The sequence below is a fragment of the Symphalangus syndactylus genome, chromosome 15 (assembly GCF_028878055.3).
Source record: "Symphalangus syndactylus isolate Jambi chromosome 15, NHGRI_mSymSyn1-v2.1_pri, whole genome shotgun sequence".
Classification (NCBI taxonomy): domain Eukaryota; kingdom Metazoa; phylum Chordata; class Mammalia; order Primates; family Hylobatidae; genus Symphalangus; species Symphalangus syndactylus.
Genome location: NC_072437.2, coordinates 74,442,061 through 74,464,741, shown reverse-complemented (window position 1 = coordinate 74,464,741; position 22,681 = coordinate 74,442,061). Strand labels below are relative to the sequence as shown.

At 43.8% G+C, this 22,681-nt stretch overlaps 1 protein-coding gene across 5 annotated transcripts in view; it reads left to right on the top strand.

Moving 5' to 3' along the window:
* Positions 1-22,681, top strand: part of MPHOSPH8 (M-phase phosphoprotein 8) — a 75,177-nt gene that overhangs the window by 46,124 nt on the left and 6,372 nt on the right. For all 5 annotated transcript variants that reach the window (XM_055244057.2, XM_063619019.1, XM_063619018.1 and 2 more), the window contains 8 exons: positions 598-1,446; positions 2,572-2,671; positions 4,147-4,404; positions 14,256-14,381; positions 14,462-14,550; positions 16,899-17,039; positions 18,250-18,336; positions 21,618-21,772. In XM_055244057.2, coding sequence (XP_055100032.2) covers positions 598-1,446; positions 2,572-2,671; positions 4,147-4,404; positions 14,256-14,381; positions 14,462-14,550; positions 16,899-17,039; positions 18,250-18,336; positions 21,618-21,772 — 1,805 coding nt within the window. The remainder of the gene's footprint in view (positions 1-597; positions 1,447-2,571; positions 2,672-4,146; positions 4,405-14,255; positions 14,382-14,461; positions 14,551-16,898; positions 17,040-18,249; positions 18,337-21,617; positions 21,773-22,681) is intronic.

Sequence of the window (22,681 nt, the reverse complement as noted above, 5' to 3'; positions counted from 1 at the left end):
TAGTGTTTTTATGTTTATACAGGTACTTTATTCTTGTTTCTTTTTTTCAATTTTAAAATAGGAAAATATTTTTTCATAAGCAATATTTCAGATAACACATGAATTTGAGAAGTAAGATTTGTGTGCAGTCTTGCTTGTTCTGTACATAACTGTCAAACGTAGGAGCAAGTTTAAGGACATTCCAGGATCCAGGGTCTTAGAAAATGTTTTGTATTTGCATTGATAACTACTTTGTTGGCAGAGAAAAGAAAGTCTGTAAAAATTACTTTCTTGGTGGTTTTGGAAATGTTGAAATTCAAATCATTTATAGCCCACCATACCTGAGTCCGCTCACTCCTGCTTTGGGTTGGGCGCTCGGTAGCACTGAGTTTCTGTGCGCCCCTGCCTTCCAAACTCAGACTTGCCCTCACCGCCAAGACCTGTTTGCTAAGTCAGAGATAGAGGTAGCATACGATTTCAGCTTAGGTAAGCAGTTTTAAGAAGTTGAGATTCTGCTTGGAACAAAAAATAGTCTTACCAAATTTCATTAGTACTACTTTTCAAAACCTTTAAAATCAATATGTTAATGAATATTTTAATCTTTTTTGTATTTTATAGAGATTATCCTTAAATAACGACATATTTGAGGCGAACTCTGATAGCGATCAGCAAAGTGAGACAAAAGAAGATACTTCCCCAAAGAAGAAAAAGAAAAAATTAAGGCAGAGAGAAGAGAAAAGCCCAGATGATCTGAAAAAGAAAAAAGCAAAGGCCGGGAAGCTAAAAGACAAGTCCAAACCAGACCTGGAGAGCTCCTTGGAAAGTTTAGTTTTTGATTTAAGGACAAAGAAAAGAATTTCTGAAGCCAAAGAAGAACTAAAGGAGTCCAAAAAGCCCAAAAAAGATGAAGTAAAAGAAACAAAGGAATTAAAGAAAGTTAAAAAGGGTGAAATAAGAGATTTAAAGACGAAAACAAGAGAAGATCCCAAAGAAAATAGAAAAACAAAAAAAGAAAAATTTGTCGAATCTCAGGTGGAATCTGAATCAAGTGTACTTAATGATTCACCCTTTCCGGAGGATGACAGTGAAGGGCTATATTCCGACAGCAGAGAAGAGAAACAAAACACTAAAAGTGCAAGAGAGAGAGCAGGGCAGGACACGGGGCTGGAGCATGGCGTTGAGAAGCCCCTAGACAGTGCCATGAGTGCTGAGGAGGATACCGATGTCAGAGGCAGGAGGAAAAAGAAGACCCCGAGAAAGGCTGAGGACACTAGAGACAGCAGGAAGCTAGAGAACAAGAACGCTTTCTTAGAGAAGAAAACTGTGCCTAAAAAGCAGAGGAATCAAGACAGAGGCAAAAGTGCTGCAGAGTTAGAGAAGCTGATGCCTGTACCTGCCCAAACGCCAAAGGGCTGGAGGTTGAGCGGGGAAGAGAGAGGCCTCTGGTCCACTGACTCAGCCGAGGAGGTAAGGGCCACAGGAGGCAGCAGAAAACCCGTGTTAAGTGGTCAAGACATTTCACAAGCAAGGAAAGGGAAACAATCAAGCTATAAGAAAGTGTTTATGACCATGGACGGTCATAAATGAAGATCCTCCAGCTTTTGGACACCACAGCTTATCTCTTAGTTTCTGGTTTGTTTCTCTTAGAATGATTATGACTAGAAAATTAAAGGCTAATTTGTGAACAAAAATCAGGATGGTTTTTAGAGGTACTCAGATGATATATGGAGCATTGTATACTCAGGTTTATAACTTCATCAGCTTATTTTATTAGCTTTTCACATCCTGCTTGGTCATTTCCCCTGTTGTCTTGAGTATACCACTATTAAATAATAGGACACAAACTACATTAACAAGTATTTTAATGCTTATAAAAATGTATTTAATAGAGAATTTGTCCCATTTTAAAAATTATTTTTATATGGCTTTGCAAAATGGATATATTTTCCAAATTATGAGAGTATTTATATATGCAGTATTTATCAAGGGCTATAAAAAACATCATTTTTTTCATTCATTGTTTTCAGTTTTGGGAATTTATTTTAAGGAAATCATTTTAAAGAGGGAAAAGCTGTGCATACGTAGTTGTTTATGGCAGTATTATCTTCATTAGTGCTACAGCAAAATACAACTTAGAAAATGCAGTGGAGAAGAAAACTCTACATAACTGTGAACACAGTCACGTAAAAACGTGTGTAATGTAAACAAAAATGAATTTTAAATAAGATTATCCATGTAAAAGTACAAGGACCAGAAGGGGGAACATGGAGAAGTAAAATAGTCATGGTTGGTTAAGACTATGGGTGGAAAACTTTCTTAGAATTTTCTTTTTTTTTTTTTAATAATAAAATTCCTAAAAGAGGGTTGGAAAACTGGTGTTGGGTTTTGAATTTGGTATTTTGTGAATTATTATATGGTTGACTGAGGAAGCAAAATTCTTTTGTGTGAAGAGGATTTAATGATCAGTGATCATGTACCACAGTATACAAGGGTGATTCCCTGAAGCCACAAACCTGTATTTTCTGGTTCTCAAATAAATATACAGTGTCAACTCTTTATCCATTCTTGTTTTGGATATCATGTCATTATCAGGACAAAGAGACCAGAAAAAATGAATCCAAAGAAAAATATCAGAAAAGGCATGATTCTGACAAGGAAGAAAAAGGCAGAAAAGAGCCAAAAGGATTAAAGAGTGAGTGTAAATATTAACGTTTTGCCATTTACGTTGCTATCTATTATACAAATAACCAGTTACCTAAATTTATTATATAAAAATTTATATAATTTATTTTTCCTTATTTTCACCTTGTTTTTCCTTTTTAATATGATGAGGGATCAGATTAGAATTACTGAGACTGGAAATTAGTTCTGGCAGAAAAATAAATGTGTTTTTATAGCAGATGCTAAATTTAAAAAAACCTTTTAATATATTCATTATATGTAACTCTGTGTCATTTGTGTAAATATGATATTGAATACGCATTTTGGATCACTTCAAGATAGACCATAATAGAAAATCCATAATATATATAAATATTGGAACAAATACTTTATATTCCTTGAAAACAAAAAAACACCATTACAGTGTTTGAATAAACCCTAGCAGATAAATATTTAGTTTCTGTAGCAAAAGTACTTGGAACATATGTTTTCTGGCAAACAGTGGTTCTGAGAGATGGATGATTTTCCTTGGGTTTTCTTACTGAAAGCTGTATATAACTGAAGTAATATTAAAAGTAAGTTTTTTTTCTTAGCCTAGGCTGGTTTTGGCAGTAGAAGCAGGTGAATGAAGTGGCAGGAGCAGTGGCTGTTTCAGTGGGTCACACATAAAGTGGCTGTAAGACTGTTGTTTAAAGCAAAACAAAAATCTTAAATGCCTTCTATTCTTCAAAGAATGACTAGAGGTTCAAAATACTGTAAAACTGGACCTGGCCTTGTAACGTTTTTTCCTCCTAGTATCTTGTATGTCAGTTTCAGATACATTTTTACAGTGAACATACAGCCTTAAATAGAGCTACTGTTTGCCCCATTCATAAGGGTACTCACTAGAGTCCAGTTTTCAATATTCCCTGATAATAAAACCTGTCTGCTGTGTACCCAGAGTTTATAATAGAATTCATCCTAATTCTCTTCTTTTTGGGGTTATTTCTTATGTCAGGTCTAGTACCTGCCAGTTTTCTTCCCACTTTCTTCTTTAGTTAAAAGCTGGTAGCATCAGGTACAGTTTTACCAGGTACACAGGCAGTGCTCTGGCACCCTGCCGTTTCCCTCACTTACCACCAGAAACCATTTTGGTACAAGCTTCAGGATCCAGCTACAGACAGTCTGGTGTCTTTAGCTGTGGGAAAGGTGCTGGTGTGACTTGGATCACTCTGAGACTCACTGCCTTCAGTAGGCCTTTGTCACAACTGCAGATGAGTAGTTCAGAACTTCTGCTTAACAGCCATTCACACTGGACATCCTTTCTGAATATTGAGCAGCCAGTAGAAAGACCAGCTGAAACAATTTTGTGGCTTTGACAGTAAATCAGACCAGGCTTTATAAGCAAGGTAGATGTTAGTAAAAATTAAGACAGTATCTTTTTGCTTTAACACTAAGTTAGATTTTCTTTTGAATGTAACAAATTTGTGACTCATACTTAACCATCTATTTTAATTTTTTCATTAGCACTTAAGGAAATCAGAAATGCATTTGATTTATTTAAATTAACTCCAGAAGAAAAAAATGATGTTTGTGAGAACAATCGGAAAAGGGAAGAAATGCCACTGGATTTTAAAACCACAGATGATCACAAAACCAAGGAGAACAAACAGGCACTTAAAGAGAGGAGAAACACCAGAGACGAAACGGATACTTGGGCATACATTGCCGCAGAAGGCGATCAGGAGGTTCTAGACAGCGTCTGCCAAGCAGATGAGAATTCGGGTGAGTTTGGAATCATTTTGCAGAATTTTTCAAGGTAGTGCACCGTATTATTTTACTGTACTTGTCTCTGTATTTCTGATCTCACGATCAAAAAATAATGGAGTAGAAGAGTTTATTTGGATCTCCTGAATAAATAACATTTGATATTGAAGATGGGTCATTCTGTGACTTCTCAATGTATCAAACAATTTTTCTGAGTTCCTATAATGTTCTCAGCACGTATAGAAATTAAAAGATTTCTGATTTTCTACCTTACCTACTCTTACCTGGCAGCCCCATTTTATATCTTACTATTTAATAGATTTCTTTCAGGAAATTATCAAATATAAACTTACTTGTATTTTACCCTCTTAATGTTGTAGCAAATAACACTAAATAAGATTATATTATAAATGCTGTCCTGAGGACATTGGAACTGGTCAAGAAGAAGAATAAAGACTACAGTAGTGGTGGGAAGGAGGAGTACTAAAAAGTGTACATACATGTTTATAACTAGGACCTAATCAGAGAGGTTAGTCTAATAAAACTTTATATAATTTGTGAATCTTGAGAAACAGTTGAGAATTGAAAAATTCAGAATATATGACAGACTAGATCGCCTGGGAAACCCTTATACTACAGAATGACTACATCTTGGATACCAAGGGAAAATGTGCTTTTGGATGTATTGCTGAGCTTGCAGGTACCAGTGGGCAAGGAGAAAGAGGTAGGTCGCCCAGAGGGCAGATGCCAAATAGCAACACTGCTATTGAGATACCAGGCAGTAAAAAACAGATACAGTAGGGGGAACATCAGTAAAGCCAGAAGTGGATTCCTGGTTTTGCTATAAAATAAGCCTCTGACACAGTGTGTTGAGAACAAAAGAAACACATGAAAAAGAGATACGATTATAGGTTGTGTACAGATTTAAAAAATGAAAGAATTCTATGAGCAATTTCTTACCAGTTGATTTGAAAACTAGCTAGGCAGCCAGGCACAGTGGCTCATGCCTGTAGTCCTAGCACTTTCAGAGGTTGAGGCAGGTGGATTGCCTGAGCTCAGGAGTTGGAGACCAGCTTGGGCGACACAGTGAAACCCCATCTCTACTAAAATACAAAAACTTAGCTGGGCGTGGCGGTGAGCACCTGCAGTCCCAGCTACTCAGGGGCCTGAGGCAGGAGAATTGCTTGAACCTGGGAGGTGGAGGTTGCAGTGAGCTGAGATCACACCACTGCACTCCAGCTTGGGTGACACAGTGAGACTCCATCTCCAAAAAAAAGAAAACTGGCTAGGAATGGTGGCATGTGCCTATAGTCACAGCTACTCTGGAGGCGAGGCAGGAGGATCAATAAGCCCAGGAGTTTGAGGCTATATTATGCTAAGATTGTACCTATGAATAGCCACTGTACTCCATCCTGGTCAACATAGCAAGACTTCATCTCTAAAATTGAAAAAGAGGTTTGAAAACTGAATGACATGGAAAAATTCCTTGGGAAAAAAATAATGAGACTGATCCAAAAAAGACTGAATAGTCACAACTGTTAAAGAACATGAGGGCTGGGCACGGTGGCTCACGGCTGTAATCCCAGCACTTTGGGAGGCCGAGGCGGGCGGATCACAAGGTCAGGAGTTTGAGACCAGCCTGGACAACATGGTGAAATCCCGTCTCTACTAAAAATACAAAAAATTAGCCTGGCATGGTGGCACGCACCTGTAATCCCAGCTACTCGGGAGGCTGAGGCAGGAGAATCGCTTGAACCCGGAGGCGGAGGTTGTGGTGAGTCAAGATCACGCCACTGCACTCCAGCCTGGGCAACAGTGCGAGACTCCCTCTCAGAATAAAAAAAAAACATGAAATACGGGATTGCTGGCAAGGTGGCCGAATAGGAACAGCTCCATTCCGCAACTCTCAACAAGATTGACACAGAAAGCAGGTGATTTCTGCGTTTCCCACTGAGATACCCGGTTCATCTCATTGGGACTGGTTGGATGGTGGGTGCAGCCCACAGAGGGCGAGCGAAAGCAGGGTGGGGCATTGCCTCACCCGGGAAATGCAGGTGGTCAGGGAACACCCTCCCCTAGCCAAGGGAAGCCCTGAGGGACTGTGCCATGAGGAACGGCGCACTCTGGCCCAGATACTGCGCTTTTCCCATGGTCTTTGCAACTCACAGACCAGGAGATTCCCTCTGGTGGCTATGCCTGCAGGGCCCTGGGTTTGAAGCACAAAACTGGGTGGCTGTTTGGGCCGATACCGAGCTAGCTGCAGGAGTTTTTTTTCCATACCCCAGTGGCACCTGGAACGCCAGAGAGACAGAACTGTTCACTCCTCTGGAAAGGGGGCCGAAGCCAGGGAGCCAAGTGGTCTGGCTTGGCAGGTCCCACCCCCACGGAGTTCAGCAAGCTAAGATCCACTGGCTTGAAATTCTCACTGCCAGCACAGCAGTCTGAGATCGATCTGGGCCACTTGAGCTTGGTGGGAGGAGGGGTGTCCGCCATTGCTGAGGCTTGAGTAGGTGGTTTTACCCGCATAGTGTAAACAAAGCCCCCGGGGATGTGTGAACTGGAAAGAGCGCACCGTAGCTCAGCAAGGCTGCTGTGGCCAGACTGCCTCTCTAGATTCCTCCTCTCTGGGCAGGGCATCTCTGGAAAAAGGCAGCAGCCACAGTCAGGGTCTTATAGATAAAACCCCCATCTCTCTGGGACAGAGCATCTTGGGGAAGGGGCGGCTGTGGGCGCAGCTTCAGACTTAAATGTCCCTGCCTCACGGCTCTGAAGAGAGCAGTGGATCTCCCAGCACAGCGTTTGAGCTCTGCTAAGGGTCAGACTGCCTCCTCAAGTGGGTCCCTGACCCCCATGTCTCCTGACTGGGAGATACCTCCCAGTAGGGGCCGACAGACGCCTCATACAGGAGAGCTCCGGCTGGCATCTGGCGGGTGCCCCTCTGGGACAAAGCTTCCAGAGGAAGGAACAGGCAGCAATCTTTGCTGTTCTGCAGCTTCCGCTGGTGATACCCAGGCAAACAGCGTCTGGAGTGGGCCTCCAGCAAACCTGCAGCAGAGGTGCCTGTTAGAAGGAAAACTAACAAACAGAAAGGAATAACATCAACAAAAAGGATGTCCACTCAGACACCCCATCTGAAGGTCACCAACATCAAAGACCAAAGGTAGATAACTCCACAAAGATGGGGAGAAACCAGTGCAAAATTCTGAAAATTGCAAAAACCAGAACACCTCTTCTCCAAAGGATCACAACTCCTCGCCAAGGGAACAAAACTGGGCGGAGGATGAGTTTGACAAATTGACAGAAGTAGGCTTCAGAAGGTGGGTAATAAACTCCTCTGAGCTAAAGGAGCATGTTCTAACCCAATGCAAGGAAGCTAAGAACCTTGAGAAAAGGTTAGAGGAATTGCTAGGAGGTTAGAGAAGAACATAAATGACCTGATGGAGCTGAAAACACAGCACGAGAACTTCGTGAAGCATACACAAGTATCAATAACCGAATCGATCAAGCAGAAGAAAGGATATCAGAGATTGAAGATCAACTTAATGAAATAAAGCGAGAAGACAAGATTAGAGAAAAAAGAATGAAAAGGAATGAACAAAGCCTCCAAGAAGTATGGGACTATGTGAAAAGACCAAACCTACGTTTAATTAGTGTACGTGAAAGTGATGGGGAGGATGGAACCAAGTTGGAAAACACTCTTCAGGATATTATCCAGGAGAACCTCCCCAACCTAGCAAGACAGGCCAACATTCAAATTCAGGAAATACAGAGAACAGCACTAAGATACTCCTCAAGAAGAGCATCCCCAAGACATAATCATCAGATTCACCAAGGTTGAAATGAAGAAAAAAATGTTAAGGGCAGTCAGAGAGAAAAGTCGGGTTACCCACAAAGGGAATCTTGTCAGACTAACATCATTCTCAGCAAACTAACACAAGAACAGAAAACTAAACACTACATGTTCTCAGTCATAAGTGGGAGTTGAACAAGGAGAACACATGGACCCAGGGAGGGGAACATCACACACCAGGGCCTGTCGGGGGGGAGGGGGCTCTGAGAGGGATAACATTAGGAGAAACACCTAATGTAGATGACAGGTTGAGGGGTGCAGCAAACTACCATGGCACATGTATACCTATGTAACCTGCATGTTCTGCACATGTACCTCAGAACTTAAAGTATAATAATAAAAAAAAAGTGGAATAATAAAAACAGCCTCATAAATTTAACACCAAGCCAGATGGGTTTCTCAAACCAAAGGCTACCAAACTTATAAAAGTTGTTCTAAAAATAGCGAATGCTAATGCTAACTTATTCTGGGAGACCATTATAACTTCAGTACCAAAACCAGACAAAAACTATAAGAAAAGGCCAGGCGCGGTGGCTCATGCCTGTATTCCCAGCACTTCAGGAGGCCGAGGCGGGTGAATCACCTGAAGTCGGGAGTTCGAGACCAGACTTACCAACATGGAAAAACTCTATCTCTACTAAAAATACAAAATTAGCCAGATGTGGTGGCACATGCCTGTAATCCCAGCTACTCAGGAAGTTGAGGCAGGAGAATCGCTTGAACCTGGGAGGCGGAGGTTTCAGTGAGCTAAGATCAAACCATTGCAATCTAGTCTGGGCAACAAGAGCGACACACGATTTCAAAAAAAAAAAAAAAAAAGGAAGAAAAATGACAGGCCATGCTCACTAAACGAAGTCACATGCAAAAGTCCTCCACAAAATATTAGCAAATTTAATCTGGCCCTGTTTTAAAAAAAAAAAATCTCATGATCACGTTGGGTTTTTCCTACGAATTGTAAAGGAGAAATTGATTTAATAGCATTCTTGATTAAAAAGTAAAACCTAACGAATTATGAATAAAGGGAGCTTTCCCAATTGATAAAGGACACTAAACCGTTAGCAACATAAGCCAGGCGTGGTGGCTCACACCTATAATCTTAACACTTTGGGAGCTGAAGTGAGAGGATCACTTGAGCCCAGGAATTCAAGACTAGCCTGGGAAAACAAGACCCTGTCTGTACAAAAAAATAAAAAATTAGCTGGGTGTGGTACTATTTGCCTATAGCCTCAGCTACTTGGATGGCTGAGACAGGAGGATCACTTGAGCCCGAAGTTCAAGGATGCAGTGAGCCATGATAACACCACTGTACTCCAGCCTGGGTAACAGAGTGAGACCCTGTCTCAAAACACCACCACCAACAACAACAAAAAACCCTTTAGCAGCATGAGTTATAATGGTGAAACATTAGAAACATTGATTTTATTTTATTTTTTATAGAGATGGGTTTCACCATGTTTCTCAGGCTGGTCTTGAACTCCTGGATTCCAGTGATCCACTTGCCTCAGCCTCCCAGTGTGCTGGGACTACAGGCATGAGCCACCATGACTGGCCAGAAACATTGATTTTAAACCAGGAATAATACAAGGATGCCTTCCGTCAACACTTTTATTCAATATTATACTAAGGTCTACTCAGTATATTAAGACAAAGAAATACAAAAGGCATAGGCATTGGAAAGGAACAGGGAGGGGAAACAGCTGTCAGCCAGGCGGGATGCCTCACACCTATAATCCCAGCGCTTTGAGAGGCCAAGCAGATCGCTTGAGCTCAGAAGTTTTGAGACCAGCCTGGGCAACATGGTGAAACTCCGCTTCTACAAAAAATACGAAATTAGGCATGGTGGCACATGCCTATAATCCCAGCTATTTGGGAGGTAGAGGCAGGATAATCGCTTAAACCCGGGGAGGTGGAGGTTACAGTGAGACGAGATTGCACCATTGTACTCCAGCCTGGGCAACAAGAGTAAAACTCCATCTCAAAACAACAACAACAACATAATAAAATAAGCCAGGCAGGATGGCACATACCTGTAGTCCCAGCTACTCAGGAGGCTAAGGTGGGAGGACCATTTGAGCCCAGGAGGCAGAGATTGTAGTGAACTAAAATCGTGCCACTGCACTTCAGCCTGGATGACAGAGCAAGACTGTTGTCAAAAAAAAAAAAAAAAAAAAGCTGTCATTGTCAGATTCATATTAAAAACCTAAAAAAATCTACAAATAAATTATTAGAAGTATTAAAAATTTAGCAAGGTGACTGGATGTAAGATCAGTGACAAAAGCCAGTTTTCTTTTTTAAACCTATATACATTTCTACATGAATAATGTATTTTAAAAAGATACAGTTTTCAGGCCAGGTGCGGTGGCTCACACCTATAATCCCAGCACTTTGGGAGGCAGAGGTGGGTGGCTCATTTGAGGTCAGGATTTTGAGACCAGCCTGGCCAACATGGTGAAACCCCGTCTCTACTAAAAATACAAAAATTAGCTGGGCGTGGTGGCACATGTTTGTAATCCCAGCTACTTGGGAGGCTGAGGCAGGAGAATCATTTCAACTGGGGAGGTGGAGGTTGCAGTGAGCCAAGATCGTGCTATCGCATGCCAGCCTAGGGGACAAGAGTGAGACTTTGTTTCAAAAATAAAAAATAAAAACATAGTTTTCAATAGCAACACATTTAAAAGATTTAAAAGATTGCTTAGAATATTGTTCATAAAACATGGGCCAGGCGCGGTGGCTCACGCCTGTAATCCTGGGAGACTGTGGAGGGTGGATCACTTGAGGTCAGGAGTTCGAGGCCAGCCTGGCCAACATGGTGAAACCCCGTCTCTACTAAAAATACAAAAATTAGCCGGTTGTGGTGGCACACGCCTGTGGTCCCAGCTACTCAGGAGGCTGAGGCAGGAGAATTGCTTGAACCCAGGAGGTGGAGGTTGCAGTGAGCTGAGATAGTGCCACTGCACTCCAGCCTGGGCAACAGTGCAAAACTCTGTCTCAAAAAAAAAAAAAAAAACCTGTATGGAGAAAATTTTAAAGATTTCTTGAGTGCTTGAAAGTTACTAAAATGTATGTATGCCATTTTTATTAGAAAACAATTTTAGGCTCCAGGCACGGTGGTTCACGCCTGTAATCCTAGCAGTTTGAGAGGCTGAGGCAGGCAGATCATTTGAGGTCAGAAGTTCGAGACCAGCCTGGCTAACATGTTGAAACCCCATCTCTACTAAAAAATACAAAAATTAGCCAGGCAAAAATTTTTTTGCATGAGCAAAAAAATCGCTTTTTTTTTTTTTTGCGTGTGAGCAAAACATAGCTCATGCAATTTCAGCTGCTCAGGATGCTAAGGCACAGAAATCATGTGAACCTGGGAGGTGGAGGTTGCTGTGAGCTGAGATTGTGCCACTGCACTCCAGCCTGGGTGATGGAGTGAGACTCTGTTTCAGAAGAAAAAAAAAAATTTTAGAAATTTGTCATTTTCTCCAAACCGGTCTATAGCATCACTGCAGTTCTAATCAAAATCTCAACACAGTTTTTCATGGAATTTACAAATGCTCATTCTAGTTCATGTGGAAGACTCAAGAAGAGCCAAAGCCAGTTGTCCCAGTAAGTAATTAAAACCTGCTCTATCAGCCTGGTGATTCATTATAGCATTTACTTGGCACAGGAGGGTAGGTGAACTAGCACAGCAGGCTAGAGACCTCAGTCTGGCGGTGCAGCTCTGATAGAGGACAGAGGACGGGGCATCACGGGTGCACATGGGGAGGATGCCTCTTCTCACTGGTGTCAGAACAGACGATTATTCATGTAGCAGAAGCCTCATACCTGAGAGTCAAATCCTGATGGAGTGAGGCTCTATTAGGAGGGTATTTAGATTCTAGGTATTTAGAGATTAAGGCTAATATCTTTATGACCTTGAGGGTAGGGAAAGATTTCTTAAGACAAAATGTTCCATAAAGGAATAAAATGATAAAGTTGACTGAACAAAATAAGTTCCATTTAACAAAGCTATCATTAGAAAGGGTGAAAAGACAAAAGATCACTACCCAGAATATAAAGAACTCCTGCAATTTATATAAAGCTCATTAGCAAGCAAAACCAACTGTGTATTTCTTAGGGATATGTGTATTTATGGCAAAGCTATGTTAAAGAAGAGCATGAGAGACGCGGACTGCAGATGTAAATGACACCATGCAGGGGACAGCTGTGGGAGGCACAGGCATGTGCCCCCAAGCAGTTCTTGTGACCACAGAGCACACTTCATTGTTTCACTTCGTGACATGCATTCCTTATTATATGTATATCGAGTTTCTTTTTAAAAATAGAGAAGGCCGGGCACGGTGGCTCACGCCTATAATCCCAGCACTTTGGGAGGCCAAGACGGGCGGATCACGAGGTCAGAAGATCGAGACCATCCTGGCCAACATGGTGAAACCCCATCTCTACTAAAAATACAAAAATTAGCCGGGCATGGTGGCAGGCATCTGTAGTCCCAGCTACTCCGAGGCTGAGGCAGGAGAATCACTTGAACCTGGGAGGCAGAGCTTGCAGTGAGCCGAGATCGTGCCACTGCACCCCAGCCTGGGGACAGAGCAAGACTCCGTCTCAAAAAAAAAAAAGAAAATTAAGCATCTCAGGTCCAGAGGCAAGACCCACACTTGTCAGGAATGAACATGGGTTTTGAACCAGTTTGCTTTATTAGTGACCACAATCTGAGCTGCGGCTCAGCCTTTGCAATGGTTCTGGTCTAGGCATGCTCTCTGTTCTTACAGCAGTCCTGTGAGTTTGGTGGTATTATCTCAGTTCATAAAGACCTCATCTGTTCTGCTTCCACAATCTTCCCACATTGCTTCCTCAGTGGTGGGATGGGTCATGGAGCATAGTGGGTGGGGGCTTCATGGGGGACTCAGACACCTGAGTAAGAAGACCGGCTCTGCCACTCACTGGTGTGTGTCTCTGAGCAAACCCTGGAGCCTCTCCCAGCCTCTCTCATCTGTAACATGTCTCCCCTTACAGGTTAGTGTGTATGGAGGAAATAAATCCATTCATGTAAGTAAGTTAACATGTCTTAGATTGCTAGTGGCTTTCACTATTACCATTGCTGATAGACCTGGGATGCTGCACCAGGATGGGCAGCCCAGAGGCTGTGCTTTTTCTCTGCTGTCAGCTCTCAGAGGTAGCAGAAGTGTTAGTTTGAGTTGAGGGCTTTGGAAAAGTTCTTCATTTATTGCATGTTTTACAAACTTTATTTCTGTGGCAAGGCCATCTGCCTAACATCATCTGTATAGTTTGAGGAATTGGTTTCAGGTGAAAATCCTTTAACTCTACCATCAAGTAGTTCTGTTTTTCACTTGTAAAAAAAGCACATAACCATTGTGAATTACTCCCAAATGAGCTGCACTGAAGTCTGTGATTGATTGCAGTGGTGATAAAGGCTGAACACATGTGTCCTCGGTGTTCCCGTGCCTGTAGGTCCTGTCGGGGAAGACTCTAGCAATACCTCACAGGGGGTTGGGTGTGGGCCAGGGCACTGTGGGAGCAGGAGGCTTCCAGACGTAGGGGCCTGAGGGAGTCTGGAAGGATCCATAAGCAGTGCCTTTGACCCACATGCTGGGATAGCTCACACGCTGAGAATGGCTTTATCTGTACATGGTTGGAAGCAGCGTATGTCCAAGAAGAATGGTGTAAGGGAGAAAAGTCACATTAGAATTGCATTTCCTCTTACTAGATCCCTGATCCCTCCTTCCTTTGAGCTACTTAGTCTTAAAATTCCTCCTTCGCTATTTCACAATGACAGGTTACCTGTTTATCTTTATGCCTGCAGAGTACCATGGCTTCTAAATGTGGATCGTTCATATTACTTCCCAAAGAAAATTGGGGATTTTATCAATTAAAAGACTCCATTATACAATGACTTGTGTTAAAAGTGTACATAAAGCTTTGGTTAAGACATCACAAATTCCATAAACAACATTGTAGGTTTTTTATACTTCAAACAAATGTATGTTAACAAGGCCATTGTGTGTTCCAGATGGCAGGCAGCAGATTCTGAGTTTGGGCATGGACCTGCAGTTGGAATGGATGAAGTTAGAAGATTTCCAAAAGCACCTTGATGGGAAAGATGAGAATTTTGCTGCAACAGATGCAATTCCAAGTAGTGAGTAGTTTTGGAAATATTGAAATCCCTTTCACAAATCTAGATTTATAAAATCTAACTTATTTTTTCTTTCATTTTAGATGTGTTAAGGGATGCTGTGAAAAATGGGGATTATATTACTGTAAAAGTTGCACTTAATTCAAATGAAGAATATAACCTGGACCAAGAGGTAATATGTTGTTGAAAAATCTCATGAAAGGAAAATGGAAAGTAACACTTGAAAGAATTCAGTTTAACTTTTCATTTATTTTAATTACAAAAGGCTGTGCATGGTGGTGCACACCTGTAATCCCAGCACTTTGGGAGGCCGAGGCAGGAAGATTGCTTGAGCCCAGGAATTCAAGACCAGCCTAGGCTCCATGGTGAAACCCCAGCTCTACAAAAAATACAAAAATTAGCTGGACATGGTGGTGTACACCTTTGATCCCAGTTACTTGGGTGGCTGAGGTGAGAGGATCACCTGAGCCTGGGAGGTCAAGGCTGTGGTAAGTGGAGATCACACCACTGCACCCCAGCCTGGGCGACAGAGCAAGACTCCATCTCAAAAAAAAAAAAGTAATGCACGTTCATTTTGTAAAATAAAAAAATCGTAGAACCCTATAAATGTACAATTATGGTCCCTTTAATTCCAACCCCCTGCCCCCTAAAAGTGATGATTTGGTTTGGTTATGGTCTACCTGTTTTGTATGTGGTTTACCCTCTGCCACTCTGAGAGCATAGAGTGAGACCATTTTCCTGTGGCCATTTGTGTTTCTTTGATGGTTGTCCCATTTACAGCAACGGTCCATCTCTCCTGTTGTAGCTGGGGATTTTTCATACTGATATGTGTGGATTTTTTTTGAGACAGAGTGTCACTCTGTTGCCCAGGCTGGAGTGCAGTAGTGCGATCTCAGCTCACTGCAACCTCCACCTCCCGGGTTCACGCCATTCTGCTGCCTCAGCCTCCCGAGTAGCTGGACTACAGTCGCCTGCCACCTCGCCCGGCTAATTTTTTATAGTGTCGATCTCCTGACCTCGTGATCCACCCACCTCCACCTCCCAAAGTGCTGGGATTACAGGCGTGAACCACCGCGCCCGGCCGTGTATGGATTTTTTAATGGAAGCATATTGACCCTTTCTCCCTAGATGGTAGGTTTGTGTTTGAGTCTTGTATTGCTTGAAGATTTTTAGTTTTAGGCAATCATATCTGTCGATGTTTTACATGTATGGCTTTTGCGTATCTTGCTTAGAAAATATTTTTATATTTTCTTTAGTTTTTTAGCTTAGCTGTGGAATTTTTAGGTTTAATCCTTTGGGATTACAATTCACAAAATTATTGGGATTTTGATTCAAATTGCATAAAATAATATAGATTGAGAATTGACATTTTTATTTACATTTTGCATCTTCTGTCTAGGAACATGGTAATTCTACATTCACTCAGCTCTTCACTTATATCCTTAAGCAAAGTTCTATGGGTTTTTTCATTCATACAGACGTTGCACATTTCCTATAGATGTATGCCTATATGTTTTATAATGGTCATTAGAGTCTTTTTTCATTTACATTTTGTTTTCTAACTGGTTATTGCTTGTCGATGGTAAAGCTATGGATGTGTTTGTACACGTGTGTGTGTGACTCCAGTCATTTAATGAAATTCTTATAGTTTTTAAGTTACTTGTTTTGGACTTTCTAGGTAGAAAATTTGATCGTATGCCCCCCAAAAATTCACTGTTCATTTTATATGGTGCAAACTTTTCATGTGCCTTTAGGATTTAATACACAAAACAAAAACAAAGAAGATACAAAAATGAGAGCTGGGCGTGGTGGCGTGCACCTGTAATCCCAGCTACTCGAGGCTGAGGCAAGAGGAGTGCTTGAGCCCAGGAGTTTGAGACCAGCCTGGGCTGACATAGCAACACCCTGTCTCAATAAAAAAGAAAGAAAGAAAAACAACACCAACAAAAAAAATTGAAGCATTCCTTGGAGATATTGTGGGTTTGGTTCCAGGCTGTTGGAATAAAGCGAGTCACACAAATTTGTTGGTTTCCTGATGCATATAAAATTTAGGTTTACACTATACTGTAGTCTAAATGTGAATAGCATTACATCTTTTAAAAAACCTATATATCTTAATTTACAACACTTTATTGCTAAAAAATGCTGACACAACAACACAAAATGAGCACATCCTTTGGGGTAATGATGTGAATAAACGTGCTTGTGGCAGGGTTGCCACAAACCTTCCTTTTGTAAAACACACGGTCCCTGTGAAGTACAGTAAAGCAAAGCTCAGTGAAACAAGGTAGGCCTATAGAGGAAAGTTGTAAAATTTTATGCAAACATTCATATGTGAAAAGATACTCTAAAAACTAGTCGTTTCTGATGGTTGGGATATTTTAGTGAAAATCCGAAGTAGATGCCTAAATCAGTGCCCATTAGTGATTTCACATTGAAACATCTTGAGTGAGAAGACTTGGTTCTGAAATTGTTCTGACTAAAGATTAACACGTTTTTTATTTAACAAAACCAACACAGGATTCCAGTGGAATGACACTGTTGATGCTTGCCGCTGCGGGAGGGCAGGACGACCTCCTGCGACTCCTCATCACAAAAGGCGCAAAAGTGAACGGTCGGCAGAAGAACGGGACCACTGCCCTCATTCATGCTGCAGAGAAGGTTTGTGGCTTCTCATGCATCAGTTTCAGAGCTTTCATGGTATTCCTGCCGATGGACTGAGAGGGTCTCTTTGGTAGTGAAACATAGCAGTCACATGGTCACGTCACCTTTTTTTTTTTTTTTTTTGAGACGGAGTCTCGCTCTGTCGCCCAGGCTGGAGTGCAGTGGCATGATCTCGGCTCACTGCAAGCGCCACCTCCCGGATTCACTCCTGCCTCAGCCTCCTGAGTAGCTGGGACTACAGGCACTTGCCACCACACCCAGCTAATTTCCTTGTATTTTTAGTAGAGATGGGGTTTCACCATGTTAGCCAGGATGGTCTCGATCTCCTGACCTCGTGATCCGCCTGCCTTAGCCTCCCAAAGTGCTGGGATTACAGGCGTGAGCCACCGCGCCCGGCTGTCACACGGTCCCATAGCTTTTTAAAAATTTATTTTTAGAAATAAGGTCTCACTCTGTCACACAGGTTGGAGTGCAGTGGCACCATCATAACTCACTGTAGCTTCAAACTCCTGGACTCAAGCAATCCTCTCGCCTCAGCCTCCCAAGTAGCTGGGACTAAGTATGTACCACCACACCTGGCTAATTTTAAAAATTTTTGTAGAGACATGGTCTCACTGTGTTGCCCAGCCTGGGCTTAAGTGATCCTCCTGCCTCGTTTAAAGTTCTGGGATTACAGGCATGAGCCACTGCACCCAGCTGGAGTAACTTTTTAATTTCATGTTTCAGTTGATCTATGACATGTAATGAATGGATTTATCATCAGTAGTACATTGTAATCACATTTCAAAATGTGATTTATCTCGTTGGAAGTAATTTATATTAAAATACTCTGATTAAAGTACTAATATTAATTTTAATCTTAGATAATTTAAAATTTTTTCGAATGGTATTTGTATTCCTTTTGGTTAATAATTTAATTGAAATGTTTCCATATATTATCTTTTTAAAGGATTTATATGCAGAGGTTCTTAGGTTGGAGCTAGCGGTTCCATTCAGGTAGCAGTTGCTGGCAGCACAGTGAGTGGCCACGTTTGGGCCTCTGTGGGGCAGGGCTCACCCCTGTGGCCCCACAGGAATGCTGCAGCCCACAACCACTTGTGATAGAACCTGTTGGGTATTTTTCCTGATGACTAAAAATTTCAAAATATCTGAAAACCGTCTTTTAAATAATTTGGGAAATTAAATTTGCCTTTTTTTCTTTTCATAGAACTTTTTAACAACAGTGGCTATTCTTTTGGAAGCGGGAGCTTTTGTAAACGTCCAGCAAAGCAATGGTGAGACTGCACTGATGAAGGTAAATCCCTCCTGTGGGTCGTCCCTTTCTTCAGTACGTTGGCAAGTGCTCGTGTTGGCATCGGCCACTGCCAGGCACTGTGCTGGGGACTGAGAACAGAGTGGGTACAAGACAGTCCTGGAGTCCAGCCACTTGCAGGGGAGAAGGAGAAGCAGGCTGGCAGGGTAGCAGTGAGAGCTCAGTGTGGGCAGTGGTGTGATCGGAACAGGCACAGGGAGCCATGAGGTCACAGGGAAGGGCTCCGAGCTGGGCCCTGGCGACCCTGACAATCCTTAGGGTGGATGAGGCAGGTGCCACACTGTGTTCTAAATGGCAGTCGAGTCAGCTGGGAGGGAGCACCCCGGCCGCCGCTGGAGCAGCAGGGAGGCTGCTGGCCTCGAAGGTGCAGGCCTGGGGTGGGCAGAGCTCCTCGTGCTCTCTGTGTGTTCGTCATTTTACGTTGGTGAATTTGTCGCCTCAGGCTTGTTCCTGTGTTCTGGAACGTGGTTTGCACAGGTTTTGAGAGAAAGATCAGCAGTTTGGCATTTGTCTTAGGGGGCCGTGCCAGGTCTGGTTGGTTCCTCTGCAGCAGTTGTGTGTTCCTGGCTCAGGATGCTGTTAGGATATAGCAGGTCCAGACACCCAGCCAGTGGTGGCCGGCGCAGCTCCCCGTGGGCACCTGTCCTCTTTCCTTCCTGGGATGCTTGGCTCCGTGTAAGCCATTGAGCCAAGCAGGGGCCTGCCCACAGTGCCCATTCCAGCCTCTGTCCCCAGTAAGCAAAAGAGCACAGCCAGGCCCTGGGTCTGCAGGGCACCTGGCATCAGGTCTCACTGTGAACCCTCTTCTGATGGCCTGGACCACCTGTCCCTTGTCCTCCTGCCGCACGAGGCCCGTAAACAGTCTCCTTCTGTCGCCCGGGCTGGAGTGCAGTGGCACCATCACGACTCACTGATGCCTTGGCTTCCAGAGCTCAAGTGCCTCTCACCTCAGCCTCCCGAGTAGCTGGGACTACAGGTGCGAGCCACCACACCCAGCCACTTTTTTTCTTAATAGAGACAAGGTCTCACTGTGTTGCCCAGGCTTGTGTTGAACTCCTGGCCTCAAGCACTTTCCTTTTGGTTCACGGAAATGTTCATTTTGTTTGGGAGCCTGAGGTTTGTCTTTGTTTCCCTTCATTTGTTTTTGTGGTTGTCTTGTGTGGAACAGAGGTGGCCTCTGCAAGCATCATCTTGGTGACAGATGACCAGGTGTACCCTGAACTGCAGCCACGCAGGTGCATCTAGAGCATGAGAGAGGTGGGTGGGCACAGAAGCCCCCTCATGCCAAGCCTTAGGGAGTTCGTCCTGAGGGCACTGGGGAGCCACAGCAAGGCTGAAGCTGAAGAAGGGTAGAATCGGATTAGAGGGTTTTCATCTGTGTATTTTAATGCCTCTTAGTACAGAAGGGGCATAGATTGAGAAGAAGATAGTTTGCAAACTTGTCGGGAGAGTCTCTAGATGATGTGAAATAACAGAAGTCTGTACCTCGGGAGTGACAGGAGGGATGGAGTGGGTGAGGTGCCCACTTGGTAAGAGCTTGGTAACTGGAGGTGACGCCTGGGCATCCCATTTCCTAAGTTGGGGCACGGGTGGCACAGCTGGGGGAGTTGGGCGTTGGGTCGTGTGGATGTCACCTCTGCACATTTCACTGGGGCATCTAGGCTCAGGAGAGAGGTGTGGGCTGGAGATTCAGGTTTGTTGCTGTCCAGCTCTGCAACAGTGACCATAGCCACAGGTTGAGAGTGGGGTCATCCATGGGGAATTGGAAAGGAGAAAAGGGCCATAGATGGAAAGAGGCTGCGTGGGGAGAAGCAGAGGAGGAGGAGGAAGTGGTCCGCAGGCTGACAGCACCTCCCTCACACAGCAGGCAAAAGGCAGGCGGGAGCGCCCCTCAGGGCTGTGTGCCTTGCTGAGGTACATGCGTTGAGTTGGGGAGTGGGGTGCAGAGGGGAGATGGCTCTGGAAGTGGGTTGGGGAGGGTGTGGCCTTTCTTCCCTGAGCGGACATGTAGCAGTTATTTCACTGGGTCTGAATTCGATAGACCGCCTTTATCTGCCAGGAGGTTTATTTAAGTATTTGTTCCTGAAAAGCTGTATTTTAATTGCTTTCAGAATTTAGCATGTTGAAGGTTTTTTGAGTTTTAGAATGAGAAGACGTAAACATAGTGATTTTCAAAAATTAAAAACCTTTTCATCTGAGGAGAAAGTGTATAACATTGGTCCTTACCAGCGTGGGCAGGTGCAGAGGGACTGCCCTCGCCTGTCACTGCAGGTTCTGTTGGTCCCAGAAGGGCCTCTCACCCTCCCCGTGGCTGCAGTGTGGGCCACTCACTCTGTCCCGAGCCTGTCCTGGACGGCGTCCCTAACCTCTGCACTGCACGCCCAGGGTAACAACGAGAAAGGTCTCAGGCATTGGCCAGGCGCCGCTGATGGCAGAGTTCCCCCTGCCAGAAGCGCTGGCTGATACCGTTGTTGGGGTAGGGTGTTGGCTCCTCCTAGGGCTGCGGGAGTGCCACTGCTCCTGGAGGCTGCTCTGCGAAGTGACGCTGCTGCCCCAGCATCTGCCTCACAGGGTAGGGAGGCACAGGCACCCTTATCCCCTTTTCACAAATGGAAACATGTGACTCAGAAGAATTAAGGGACTTATCTGAAGTCACATGGCGAATAAGTGACAGAGACAAGGAAACAGTCTGTCAACTGTGCTACAGCTCCATCGTAGATTTGCAGATTCAGGTTCGTATCTGTGCTTGGGTTGTCTCCTTTAAAGCAGCAGCTGGGGACATTTCGAGGTTATTTTGTGGTCCTGAGAGGTGTTTTTGAGATTCCTGAGACAAAGCTGTCTACAGTGAAGGCCAGGCTTGAGTATCTCTGTGCCTCTGCTGAGGGGCTGGCTCACAGGGGACAGTGTGGCATGGACAGAGGGCAGCAGGGGACTGCTTAGCAAGGCCTGGTGTCTGTTCTGTCTTGGGACTGAAGCATCCTTTTTGACGTTGCCCATTTCCTGAAAACTCAGTGAAGATATTAACTGAACGTAGCACACAGATTTTTATGGTGGCCCCTGAGTCAAAGATACTCCCCACTTGCATTTAAGCAATGCTATGTGACTCCTAATGCTGTGGCCTGACGGGCCCCAAAAGTTCTCTATCCTTCTTCCCTGGCCTGTGCCCTCTCTTTACAGAACCCCCAGGCATGTATGGAGAAGGGACCAGCACCCATGCCACAGTTTACAGCTAAGTAATTGTCACTCCTTTTTACCTGACATAGGCCTGTAAAAGAGGAAATTCAGACATCGTACGACTCGTAATTGAATGTGGAGCTGACTGCAATATTTTGTCAAAGCACCAGAATAGTGCCCTGCACTTTGCGAAGCAGTCTAACAACGTGCTTGTGTACGACTTGCTGAAGAACCATTTAGAGACGTAAGTGGGAAGCAACTGTGCCATGGATAAGTCCCATATCATACATCTGTTTATGTAGACACATTATAATTGGAGTGGCCTGTGTGTAACTGCTCAGAAAAACATCCAGCACAAGTCCTGATGGTTTTGTTTCCAGCAGATCACAGATTTAATAAATGGCATATGAATTATTTTTCTGCAAGTTATTTAACTCTCAGAAAATTTCAGACTTAACACTGGCCTATCTGGGAGTATTTTCCTTAAATATTAAGTATGCTCTTAATTTGGTTAGCAAAGGTTTTCTTAAAAACATTTAAACTTGGCCGGGCGCAGTGACTCTCGCTTGTAATTCTAGTACTTTGGGATGCCAAGGCGGGTGGATCACTTAAGGTCAGGAGTTTGAGGCCAGCCTGGCCAACATGGTGAAACCTCGTCTCTACTAAAAATACAAAAATTAGCCAGGCGTGGTGGTGGGCGCCTGTAATCCCAGCTACTCAGGAGGCTGAGGCAGGAGAATCTCTTGAACCCGGGAGGCGGAGGTTGCAGTGACCTGAGATCGCCCCATTGCACTGCAGCCTGGGTGACAGAGCAAGACTCTGTTTCCGCCCCCCGCCACCGAAAAAAAAAAGAAACTTTAAACATCTGTCTTTCTTTTTAATAGACTTTATTTTTTGCAACACTTTTAAGCACAGCCAAGTTGAGTGGAAGGTACAGATTTCCAAGCCTCCCCACTGCCATCCTCCCCGACTGTGGAGATCCCAGTCACCCACAGTGGGACATGCAGCTGGGGAACCTACAGGGACATGGCATAATCCCCTGGAGCGCAGCACTGACGTTAGGGCTCACTCCTAGTGTTACACATTCTGTGAATTTGGACAAATACATGATATCCATCCCTCATCACAGTGTCATACAGAATAGTTTCACTGC